We start from the raw sequence: 12,491 nt of genomic DNA, 5'->3' as shown, positions 1-12,491 counted from the left end.
GATTTTCTTAAAAGTATAGTCTCCTCAAAGAGTTGGGATGGTCCCCTATGGAGCATTTGTGATGTAATAAAGGAGCATTCAGATGTTAATGATGTTAGAGGAAAAAGTACTACTGGATTACACTGTGATAATGTAAATGAAGAGAATGCTAAAACAAAGCTGACTGCTGAGTGCTCCATAGAAAAATGAGGAAGGCACCTCTCTCCTTTCTGGGAGATAGGGAGGACTGTTTTACTTTTTACCAGAGAGGACCTATTGTAGGGTGGGAGAGAAGGGAATAATCTGGAAATAATTGAGATGGGAAAAAAATCTTACTTATAATCAGTTGACTATGTACTATGCCAGGACCTCCCTTCCCTTTTTCAAAGAACTACTCTTAATTCTTTGCACAGGGATTGGCATGCTATGTATGACTTGAGACCCAAATTTGATCTGCCACTTACTAAGAATGGGTCATACAAAAATTAAAAAGTATTTTTAATGTGAAATGTACAAAAGCAGGTGGACAGTCTAATTTGACCCTCAGGATGTAGTTTGGCGATCCCTGATATATCACAATCTGTGTGCATGTGTACATATATGTATTAGCCTTGATAACCCACGAAACAGTTATTTTCAGTGATGCTCAGTCTTCTGTGACCTCCTAGAGCTACTTTAGTGGCTGAGGAGGAAGAGCAGCAGCAGGGAAATGGGGAGAGGGCATTAAGGATAATGGAGTGTTTAGACTATATATATAGACTTTGATTTGACTCTTGTTATTCTTTATATACCTGATTTTTGTCCAAGGATCAAAGGATGGATATATTATGAAGAACTGAAAAATAGCAATATTCCAGCTCTATAAACACAAAAGATATTCCTATGAATTTTTTTTATTTTTTTAGGTTTTTGCAAGGCAAATGGGGTTAAGTGGCTTGCCCAAGGCCACACAGCTAGGTAATTATTAAGTGTCTGAGACCGGATTTGAACCCAGGTACTCCTGACTCCAAGGCCGGTGCTTTATCCACTATGCCACCTAGCTGCCCCTCCTATGAATATTTTGATATATTTGGTACTTTTTCTTTCTGTCTTTGACTTCCTTGGGATTTATATCTAGCAATAAGATCATTGGGTCAGAAGATTTTGGTATTTTAATCTTTTGCTTAGATAATTCCAAATTAATGTGCACAATAGTTGAGACAGATCACAACTCTGTTGACAGTATATTAGTGTACTTTTCCTCCTGTAACACCTTCAGCATTTCTTTTATCATCTTTGCTATTTTATTAGGTGACTCACAAGGTTTTCAAAAGTAAAATTGAGGAGGGGCATGGCCAATGATTTGTCAATGCAAATTAGCAACAGTCCTACAACTTGAGAGTCTAGAGAGTTACCTGGTTGGGGGGGGCAGTTAAGTGACTTTTTCAAGGTCAAACCAAAGTAGTTGTCTAGGATGCAACAGATCTTCCTGGGTTCTAAGACCAACTTTCCCTCACCTGTTCTATATTGTTTCTCATTACATTCGGGGTCAGGTCAAATACTGTCAATATAGTAAGTTCATTTGGTTTGGATCGAGTCACTCATTGAATTTACTTGATTTTGTTTTATATTTAAAGAGTCAAAACCCAACAATTTTTTATATGCTTCTCTTTCTATTCTTAGTTGCTACACTTAAATAAGGATAGAGCCAACTCTCTGTTTTGCTTCCTGGGACATGCTTTTTATGTATTTGTAACCCATGACTGCTGTTCCATAGAAACCAAAAAGCAGATGGGTCTGGGATGTGTATTAGCACTTTCTTTTACTGGATTGCCAAGTAAATGAATTTTTCTTCATATTTCCTTCCCCATGAAACTATGGTAAATTAATTCATTTGACATTTATTAGGTGTCTCCAAGTCATCTAGATGTAAGGCCCGCTGACAATGTAGTTGGGAAATGGCCCTAAAACAAATTAATATCTGAATGCATAGGAGAGGTACAGTCAGACATTTTGAAGTTAATTACCAAATTAACATTTTTATAAAGCAGATGTAGGTTCCCTTTTTAATATTTCTATTCTCTTTCTACAGGGCTTAAAACAGCATCAAAAAGAAGGAAGGCACCAGCATTTCAGTTAAGGAGTAAGTCTGCCACTGCTACAATAGCTATCATCTCACTTTTCTTAAATATACCTATTTTTGTTAAATTGTACTGAAATAAAGTTTGAAAAAAATCATATTTTCCTATGCCTTTTCAAAATGGGAACTGCATCCTAAAAGAAAAGATAAGAAAAAAAAAGCAAACACCAGGTAACAACTGCAACCATTCCTTATATTGGGTAGGGGCAGTTAGGTGGCGTAGTGGATAAGAGCACTGGCCCTGGAATCAGGAGGATCTGAGTTCAAATTCGACCATAAAAACTTAACAGTTACTTAGCTGTATGACTTTGAGCAAGTCATTTAACCTCATTGCCTTGTAAAAGCAAATAAAAAATAAATATTGGGGGGGATGCACATACTGAAGATTGTATGATCCTTTAAATACTAGTGGTTTTTTTGCATAGGAGAGGCATAAAGATCAATTTTACTCATCAAGGCTGAGGAGGAGAGTACAGAGTGGGCATATCAGTTCATGTTTCTTCTAGATTCTATTTCTGAGATAGAAATTCCCATCCTTCTGTTTAAAAAAGATGGTTTTAATTTAAGGAGGCTACTTCCTTAGGTGGCCAATAATATAATAAGTGTTAGGTTGCTCAATTTACATAGGATTGCTCTACAGTGAGTAGAGGTTAATATGATGAATAATTTCTTTAATTTCCATCCGGGGAATCACTATAAAAAAGTATGTAATTGTGCAGTATTTATAGTACAGGGAGGGATAGTGTGATGGAAAGAGAATTGTGTATGTAATCAAGAACTGATTTCAAATTTTTGCTTGTGGCAATACTGTGACTTTGGACAAATGACTTAAAACTTCTCTGTACCCTACTTTCTCAACTATAAAATGTGATGGTTTGTCTAGAAGACCTAAGATGATCCTTTTCAGTTTGATATCTTTGGTATTTCAAACTTTAAATTCCCTGAAACAGAAAATATTTCCAGATTCAGTGTTCTTTCTACTTTATAACTTCTCACCCCCCTGTGGGGCAAATAATACACAATTTCTTGTTTTCTTTGATTTTTATGGACAGAAATCAAATTCCCCACTTAAAACATTATAAGCAGGTCCAACAGATAACTCCCAAGCCATTTTCCAAACAACAAAAAATTCAGGAACTTTAAGGATGATTGAAGCTCATGGTGTCACCAATAAAACTAAGCTAGGCACTAGCTTAGAGGAAAAGAATTGAAAGCCACAATTGGGGGAGAAAGTAGTGCAGTGGGAGAGAAGAAAACTGAGTTTGGGCAGTGGCCACCAATAAATGGACTTGAAGGTCAGTAAGATTAGTGCCTTAGGTTGCTTCCTTCCCTACTGGACTTTTTTCATTCCCAACTTGATTGCAGGAAGACCTTGACATCAGTTTTGTTTGGTCTTCAGTTCATAAAGACTAGATTTCTGATGATGTTTTCGTTAAAATATACCATTCACGCAAAACATGTTTCATGAAATTCTTTTTAATGGGGTTTCTTCTCTAATTATTATGGACTAGCTAGTGGCTTCCTTTAAAATAGTTTTTTTAACATTGAGTAGTTGCTTAAAGCTGTTAGGACAAGAGAAAATGTATGTAATGTGAGAGCTATAACTTGGTAATTGAAGGACTTGGGTTCAGGAACTGGCTCTGCCAGTTGATTCAATAAAAATGTTAAGCAAGTTACTTCATTTCTCTAGCCCTCCTGCAAACTGAAGGCATTGGCTAAATGATTGTTGATGATAATGATTTGAATCTACCAAAAAAATTTCATCTCATCAGACTGGATGAGTGTAATAATCCTTCCATGTGGCAAGGAAAGAGAAAAACTACTCTAGCTTGATCTGGAGGTCATGGATACAATTACCTTGGTTTTCTCCAGGCAAGACATGCAAGCTATCAAAAAGACTGTTGCTGAACTTGTTAAGAGAACCAGTGTGAATCAAAAGTGAATTGAAGAACTGGATGAAACTAACACCAGTCTTCATGTGAAGTGGCCTAATAAAAACCCACTCAGGAAAACCTGTCACCATAAAGTAATTGTGGAAAGATTAATCCAGTGTCAAAAAGGAAAAAAGAGGATTAATAGACATTCTCAGAATAAATGAAAAATGGGTTTTAAAAAGTCTAGAGAAATACTTCTGGAATAAACAGGCATTATTTTACCATGCAGTAAAAGAGACTGATAATCTTTTGGAGTTGTCATATATAACTGAGAGCAGCTTAGTTCTGCATAACCCTGGAACCGATTTATTCTTTGAATAAAAAATCCACTTTCTCCATGAACATATGGAACACTGTGTCAGCAGAAAACTCAAACCATCTGGCAAGTGGATCTATTTATGATGGCCACCAGAAACTATAAACGGTCTATCAGTGTTTTCCTTAAAGCTTCTAAACTTCATGAACAACATCTATTATACAAAGAAATAGATTCTACAGCACATCATTGCAGGCTAAAAAGTCAGCACCTGCAAGAACCTGCCAAGACATGGGGATTAACAACCTCCTCCTTATAAATCTAGCCCTTAAATTATCCTGGAGAACTCAACCAATAAATGATACTGGAAAAAGACCATCATCAGTTGTCCAGACAAAACATTGATTTTTAAAACTTAGGAACAATGTTTTTGATAAATGTCACCATCCAAATACTTGTATTCCAAATAGAAAACGTTTATAGTAGAGAGATATGACCAGATATTTGAGTAATCCTGCAGGGGATTTTCTTACATCCTAATGCCTTTTATTCAGCTACTGAGCTAAGGATTTATATAATTAAAAAAACTTGAAAAAATTGGAAAGCATCCTATCAGAAGTATAGCCAAATGAATAATCTCTCTCATACACAAACACACATCCTAGCAAGGTATAGAGAAAATTGGAAAAGATAAAATGGACAGTTTTGATTATATAAAAATTATAAAGTTGACACAAGCAAAACCAATATAGCTAAAATTTAAAAGGAAACCAGTTAACTTGGGAGAAAACTATTTGCAGTTATTTTATCTGGTTAGGTTTTTATTTCCAACACAAAAAACTGATCAAATTTATAAAGTTGAGTTATTCTCCCAACTGATAAATGAGCAAAAAATAATTAACAGGCAGTTTTCAATGGAAAAAAATCCAAGCTATTTACAACATGAAGAAATTCTCTGAATCATCAGTGATTAGAAGAAAATGACTCCAAAATTACATCTTCCATTAGATTATCAAAATTGATAAAAATGGGAAAATAAAAGGGCTTCAGGAAAGCAAACACATTGAGGCACTGTTGGTGAACCTGTAAATTGTTCTAGCCTTGCTAGAAAGCAATTTGTTACTATTACCCACAAAGTGCTAAATTTTATAGGTATTTTTAAGGCAGAAATGTTACTACTAGAATTGTACCTTAACATGGTTAAAGAAAGAAGATTCTCAAAAATATTTATAGCAGTTCTTTTTGTAGTGGCAAAGAACTGGAGACCAAGGGGTTTGATAAATATAAAACTGAGGACTGGCTTAATAAATTGAGGCATATTAATATATTTGAGTCCTATTGTTATGTAAGAAATAAAGATAATTTCAGAAAAAACAATACTTGAACCAATTGATGCCGAAGTGAACAGAATCAAAAGTTTGTACTATTATCAATTGTAAAGGAAAATAACTGAAAAACAGTTGTGATCAGTAAGATGAGCAACGATGACTGGAGGACAGATAGTGTACAAATGAAAAACCTCAACTCCTGAATGAGAAGAGGTGGACTCAAGGTTCAAAATGAGACACATTTTTGGACATAGCAATATGGGAGTTTGTTTTGCTTCACTAGGCATGTTTCTAACAAGTATCCCCCCCTTCCAGGAACAGAGGAAGATGGGGGAAGGAGAAGAACTAAATATCTATTAATTGAAAAATAATGAAGTATAATTTTAAGAAGTTAGCTACATAAAGGAGTGATTTTGTCTACCTGTACAATTGTTCATGGAACATTAGATACAAAAGAACAAGAGCAAATTAACAGCTTGCCCCCAGGACATTTTGCATTCGAATCTCATTTGAGACAGATAAGAAGAACAAGATGACAGAAATGAAAATTGCTGATATTTCTTTTTGTTAAAATCTTAAGTTTATGGAAGTCTTTCTTTTAAGTAGCTATTTTGATTGTTGCTTTTTAATAGTTTGTAATCTTGTAAGATGCTTCTACCATTTCTTTAAATATCCGTTGACATTTTTGCTTGTTTTCTCTATCCATGTACAAAGTTTTAGAAAATTTAGAGATTTAAATGAACATGTTAATATAAAGAGCATTATGAATGACCAGCTTGGAAGCTTGCAGGGTATATCTTCATTTATCCATGTCTATTAATTATTACACTAAAGTTTGTTAAGAAAATGAGCTTTTATAAATAAAAATAATTGATTGCATGTTATTTTTTCTTTCTTTCTAATAAATTCAGGAACAAATCTGTTAAGGAGAGTGGTATTTTGTGCTGTTCTGGTTGTGATGAACAAAGCTGGTTTTCCCCTCCCACCTAGAAGACATGATTGGAAAGTGCAATCCATTGTACAAATGTTGACTATACACAGTTTTGATTTCTTACTCAGCAAAATATATATATATATATATAGTTTATATATTTAGATTTTTGCAAGGCAAATGGGGTTAAATGGCTTGCCCCAGGCCACACAGCTAGGTAATTAAGTGTCTGAGACTGTATTTGAACCCAGGTACTCTTGACTGCAGGGCTGGTATTTTATCCACTCTGCCACCTAGCAGCCCCTCAGCAAAATATATTTAAAAAACAAGAATGTTTGAATAGTTGAATAAAACAGTAAGAATGTGTAAGTCCTAAATGTTGAAAACTTAGGTCAACTTTATTATTGATGTCAATAAAATTTTACATTTCATAATTTTTTCAGAACATATCACTATATTTTGAGTAAAGTTTGTATTTAGATTTGTGAAATTGTAGTTTAAATATAGTATTCTCTCCCAACATTTTGTTAAAATCTTCTGAATACCTTCTAAAATTTTTAGATTTTTAAAATTCTGCTTATTTTACAGTTTGATAATTATTTGGCTTCATAAGGATTCATCCCCAAACCAGTCTCTGTTTTAGTATAAATGAACTCAGTTGGCCTCAGAGAAAAAGATTCTGTAAACATTTATTAAGGACTTGCTGTATGCAAAGAACTGTCTTGGATCCTTAGGAATATAAAGAGATAAGAAGTCAGTGGTGGTATCTTTACATCCTCCTTAAAATGGTGACTCCTCAATTTGAGCTGCTCATCTTTTGTAGGCCCCCCAGCTCTTGGGGAGCATAATTCCCTATATAAACTTTCTTGCTCTTTTAAAATTTTTTTTTATTTATTTAAGGCAATGGGGTTATAGTCACTTAAGATTATACAATTGGGCAATTATTAATTGCCTGAGGTTGGATTTGAACTCAGTCCCCCTGAATCCAAGGCCAGTACTTTATCTACTGCGCCACCTAGCTGCCCCGAAAAATACCTCCTTTGCTCTTAAGACTTTTTACTGCTCATTCTCATGGCAGTTTAGGTTGCTCAGGGAGCAGTGGTTTCCTGCCTTTATTTTAATCTGTGTTTCTCTTAGCTCCTGCTAATCATAATAATACTAAAATAAGCATTTTGTTCCTTAAAAGCAAAGGTAGGGGTGCCTAGGTGGCGCATTGGATAGAGCACCAGCCCTGGAGTCAGGAGTACCTGAGTTCAAATCGGGCCTTGGACACTTAATTACCTAGCTGTGTGGCCTGGGGCAAGCCACTTAACCCCATTTATCTTGCAAAAACCTTTAAAAAAAAAAAGCAGAGGTGGGTTGCAAATGCTTTGAAGCATTAAAGCAGGAACAGCAAAAATTTCTTGTGGATAATCAGAGAAGACTATAAGGAAGGGCTGTCACCTAAGCTGGATTTTAAAAGACCAAGTAAAAAGGGTCTGTTGATATTAGAGCACATGGGAGCAGCTGCTGGTGCAGTGGATAGAGCCCTGGGACTTGAGTTCAAATCTAAGCTCAAAAAATAATTACCTAGCTGTGTGACCTGAGCAAGTCAACCCCTGCCTTGCAAAAACAAAGCTAAATAAAAAAGTTCAAAGAAACTGCCAAATAAAAGTAAATTTACTTTTAGTATTTTTTTCCCAAAAAACCTTGATGGTTTTAATTATTCATACTTGTGCTCATATGACATCATGAATTTAATTCCATCACTGTCTCATCCAAGATTTTACAATCAGGTCACTTATGAGAATAAAATTCCACATGGGAAGGTCAGAAATACTAATTAAACCTGTATGGTATGGAGTCAACAAAACTGGTGTTTAATGTTGGTATGGCAAATATATGCTATTAGTTAGTGAAGTAACTAAATTCATCTTAATTGAGGCAATGAGAAATTGAGAAAAATAATTTCAATCACATAATATGTACAAGTAGAATAGATGTACCATCTGGACAGGAGGGAAGTTCAGGTCAATTACTTCTGGAGTAACTTAACATTGCTCATTTTTTAATTGGATAAGAAAATTTCAAGATTTCATAAATCAAGCCCAAGTAGATTAAATCTTGAAGCTATGATAACTCAGACCTTGGAAGGGCATTATAATGAAATGCTAACAATGCTTAAATCTTTGTATATAAACCCTTGCTTTTCCATTAAATGTCAAACTAAAATTCTTTAGCATGAAAACAAGTATCAAATAATATCCTACATATTTCACTGTAGTCTTTGACCCATGTACAAGGTAAAGGGAAGAAGCTATTTTTATATAAATGAAATTAATAAAAACAGTTTAAAGGCTGTCACTTTAAGTCTGGTACAAGAAAGCGCTTAGCCCACTAGTTATCTGCAGCAAAACATATTAAAAAGATTTCTCTGAAACAACATAAGTAGCTAAGAGAAAAACTAATCCAAAATTCTTATTAGTTAACTGGCAATATTGTTTTTCTTAGAAAAATCAGGGCAGCTTGGTGGCACAGTGTATAGAGCACTAGCCCTGGAGTCAGGAGAATCTGAGTTCAAATTCAGCCTCACTTAATTATCTAGCTGTTTGACCCTGGGCAAGTCACTTAACCCCACTGTCTTGCAAAAACAAAACCAGACCATTTTAAGAGTAAGGCTTTGATGAGGATGGGACAAACAGTGATTCAATAATAAAAGTTATTAAGTAATAAGTCAAGAACTCTGTTCCTGCTGGGAACACCAATTCCTTGGAATTACATAAAGTGAATTTCATATATTTCTCTAGGACTGGAGAACGTGACAACGTCCATCTCCAGGAAATTATGAAGTGTTGAAACTTTTTCCATAGCATTGCACTTTGACATCCATATCAGTGAGCCATCAATACTTGATAAGAGCCATAATTGCAGGTATTGATACACATTAAAGCTGTGGCTTAAGCTTTAATAGAATTTGTGAAAAATTAATGTCCAAAGTTAGTTCGGCACATTGTCCAGTGTTTGTCCATACTCTAGTTTTGTGATTCAGCAGGGAAAAATAAGTTTTCAAGCTTTTGGAAACTTCCCACTGGATTAAAAAAAAATCAAGACTAGGGACATTCTATTGGAGGAAATAAAGAGGAAATGTGGTGCAAGAAAAAAAATGTTGAGTCACAGAATGTCACTGCCTCTTACCTGTGTGATCACAATCACCTCACTTTGCTTGGTACTTCAGTTTCCTTATCTAATGAAAGAGTTTGGACCAGATGGCCTCAAAGGATCTTTCCCACTCTAGGTTCTGTGATACCATGAGTAAAGTTACATTTTTTGATGGTGGACACTGGTACCCTGGCAGGATCAGCAAAGACCTCATGACACTTGGGATTATGTTTGAAGGGAAATAGGATTAGGGAATATATGTTATGCAGGGTGGATGGGCAGTCTATACAAAGGAAATGAAGATAGATGCTGTGTGAGTTAGTTGCTAAGGGGTAATCATAGAAGTGTGCCAAAGACTGGTTGGAATGATTTTGTTTTTTGCAAAGCAATGGGGTTGTGACTTGCCCAAGGTCACACAGCTAGTATGTATCTAAGTCAAATTTGAACTCAGGGCCTCCTGACTCCAGGGTCAATATTCTTTGCATTGTACCACCTAGCTGCTCCCTTTGTTAATAGGGTATTTGGTTAATGTAACTTTCGCTCTGAATGTAATCTGAAAGGTTTCAGGAGATTAGTCTGAGAAGTATTTCACAATAAAGACAAAAGTTCCTTTTATACATCTCTAGAATGTCTCTTTTTAAAAAATATTGTTTAGTCATTTTTCCAACTACATGCACCACTGGTTTTCAGCAATCATTTTTTTTTTTTTAGGTGTTTCCAAGGCAAACAGGGTTAAGTGGTTTGCCCAAGAACACACAGCTAGGTAATTCAGCAATCATTTTTTGTAAGATTTTGACTTTTATATTTTTCTCCCTCCCTCTAGAATATCTCCCTTAAATGGGGATAGTAGACTTCATTTCCAGAATTGATCACACCAGTTTCCACTGCACACATGTAACTTGTATTGTAAAGCACAAAACTGGAAAAAAATTAAAATAGGTTGGAAGTTTGGAGGGAGATGGTTTCCTTATAAACTGTAGGATTTTATTTCTGCATTGTCTACTGGAAGCTCCACCTCACATTTGGACAAATAAGGCTTAAAGCAAATTTAATGATTTCCAACAATCAGACTTCATAAAGGAGAGGACTTGGCATGAGGAAACTTTGAAGGCTGCTGAACAATCTGTTTTGCTGCATAGCAATACTTCCCTCCCTGTAAGACAGAATGAGTTTCTCTAGATCCTTTTAAAAAGCTAATGTTTGTGCTTTAAAACCCCCCAACTGTTCTTAAATGTGCTTCCTCTCACTTTTGCCCTTCTCTGCATAGATAAATATATAGCCTCCCTCCCCTGCTAATCCCTGCCACCAACAAAAAAAATACTCTGATTTGGAAGCATGAGAATGTTGTGAAACAGGTTTAATAGTACTTGGGGTCATGACATGACTTGGCAAGGTAAGGAATGGAAGCCAAGAGGATACAGAATTAATTGGAACACCATTAGTCATTTCACCTCTGAGCTAATTTCCTCATCTGTAAAAAAACATTAAATTCAATGATCTCTAAGATCTTTCCTAGTTCTAAATATTATGATCCCCTGAAATGTATAAATGGTGAGAGCATGGTGTTATCACATCAAGGATAGAAAACAGTCTGAGGGTCATAGGCAGAGAAGAACTGAAAAGGACTCTAGTGATCCTCTAGCAGCAGATTTTCCTCTGTGCATTATATTTGATGTTCTTTACAGTACAGTCCATTATTTTTATTTATCACAATTTGTTTAGATATTCCCTAACCAATGGCCATGTACTTTGGTTTTTGGTTCTTTGTTATTATAAAAAAGGACTACTGTTTTAGAGTACATGGGATCTTTTTGTCAGCTACTTCCTTGGTTTTTTTTTTTTAGGTTTTTGAAGGTAAATGGGGTTAAGTGGCTTGCCCAAGGCCACACAGCTAGGTAATTATCCACCTAGCCGACCCAACTTCCTTGGAGTATATATCCCTTACCATGAATTCTCCAGATGAGAAATTAGACGATTTTAATTCTCTCATTTGCATAATCCCAATTTGCTTTCCAAAATAGTTTAGTCATTTTTCAGTCATGCTTCTCTTTGGGGTTTTTAAGTTCTCCAGCTCATTTTATAGGAAGAGTTAACTGATTTGTCCAAGGTCACACAACTAGGAAGTGTCTCAAGGCCAGCTTTGAATTCAAGATTTCCTGACTCAGGTTCAGAATTATTTAGTGTTAGCTACCCAAACACCAAAGCAGTCCTTTTTTTATATGGAATTGAGTTCCATTTCTGGGTACCAGCCAAGCAACTGAATTACAAGTATCACACTATGGTATAGCAGAGGACGGTAAGTCTATCACCTCCTTATTCCTAGAAGACTTAACTCTTCTGCACATTTTGCATTTTTAGCTATCATACTGCTAACTCATGTTAAGCTTACAGTCCATTAAGAAAGAATCTAACTAGGACTTTCCTAGCTTATTAGAACCCAATTTCCTAACTTGGGTGTTAATTTTTGGATCTTTTATCAAGTGGATTAGCTATTTCTTCTTACACTGTGATTTGCAAATACATAAGGGATATTGTGGCAGAAACTGTGATAAGCACTTCACAAATAACTCATTTCATCCTCACATCCCTGGGAGGTAGGTGCCCTTATTCCATTTTACAGATGAGAAAACAGGTAGATTAAGAGACTTGTCCAGGCTCTTGGATCTAAAAATGACTGAGGCTGTATTTGAACTCAAGTCTTCTTGACTCTAAGCCTTGAGTTCTATCCTCTGTGCCCACCTAGCTGCCCAACTAAGTTTTTGATAAAAATATTAAACATTCTAAAGGCCACAACAAATCCCTAGAC

General features: G+C 35.5%; 1 protein-coding gene across 3 annotated transcripts in view; it reads left to right on the top strand.

Annotated features, from left to right (window-relative positions):
- The window catches only part of LOC141501489 (survival motor neuron protein-like), a 42,042-nt gene that overhangs the window by 21,896 nt on the left and 7,655 nt on the right, over positions 1–12,491 (top strand). Inside the window, exons 8-9 of one of the 3 annotated variants that reach the window (XM_074205462.1) lie at positions 2,051–2,101; positions 3,789–3,955. In XM_074205462.1, the coding sequence (XP_074061563.1) occupies positions 2,051–2,098 (48 nt within the window). In that variant the 3' untranslated portion in view covers positions 2,099–2,101; positions 3,789–3,955. Of the gene's footprint in view, positions 1–2,050; positions 2,991–3,788; positions 3,956–12,491 lie in introns of those variants that run through there. The other 2 variants (XM_074205460.1, XM_074205461.1) reach the window with 2 other exon arrangements.

Source organism: Macrotis lagotis, chromosome X (genome assembly GCF_037893015.1).
Source record: "Macrotis lagotis isolate mMagLag1 chromosome X, bilby.v1.9.chrom.fasta, whole genome shotgun sequence".
In the NCBI taxonomy this organism is placed as follows: domain Eukaryota; kingdom Metazoa; phylum Chordata; class Mammalia; order Peramelemorphia; family Peramelidae; genus Macrotis; species Macrotis lagotis.
Note: the sequence above shows the minus strand (reverse complement) of the source record. Positions and strands in the feature narration are given on the sequence as shown.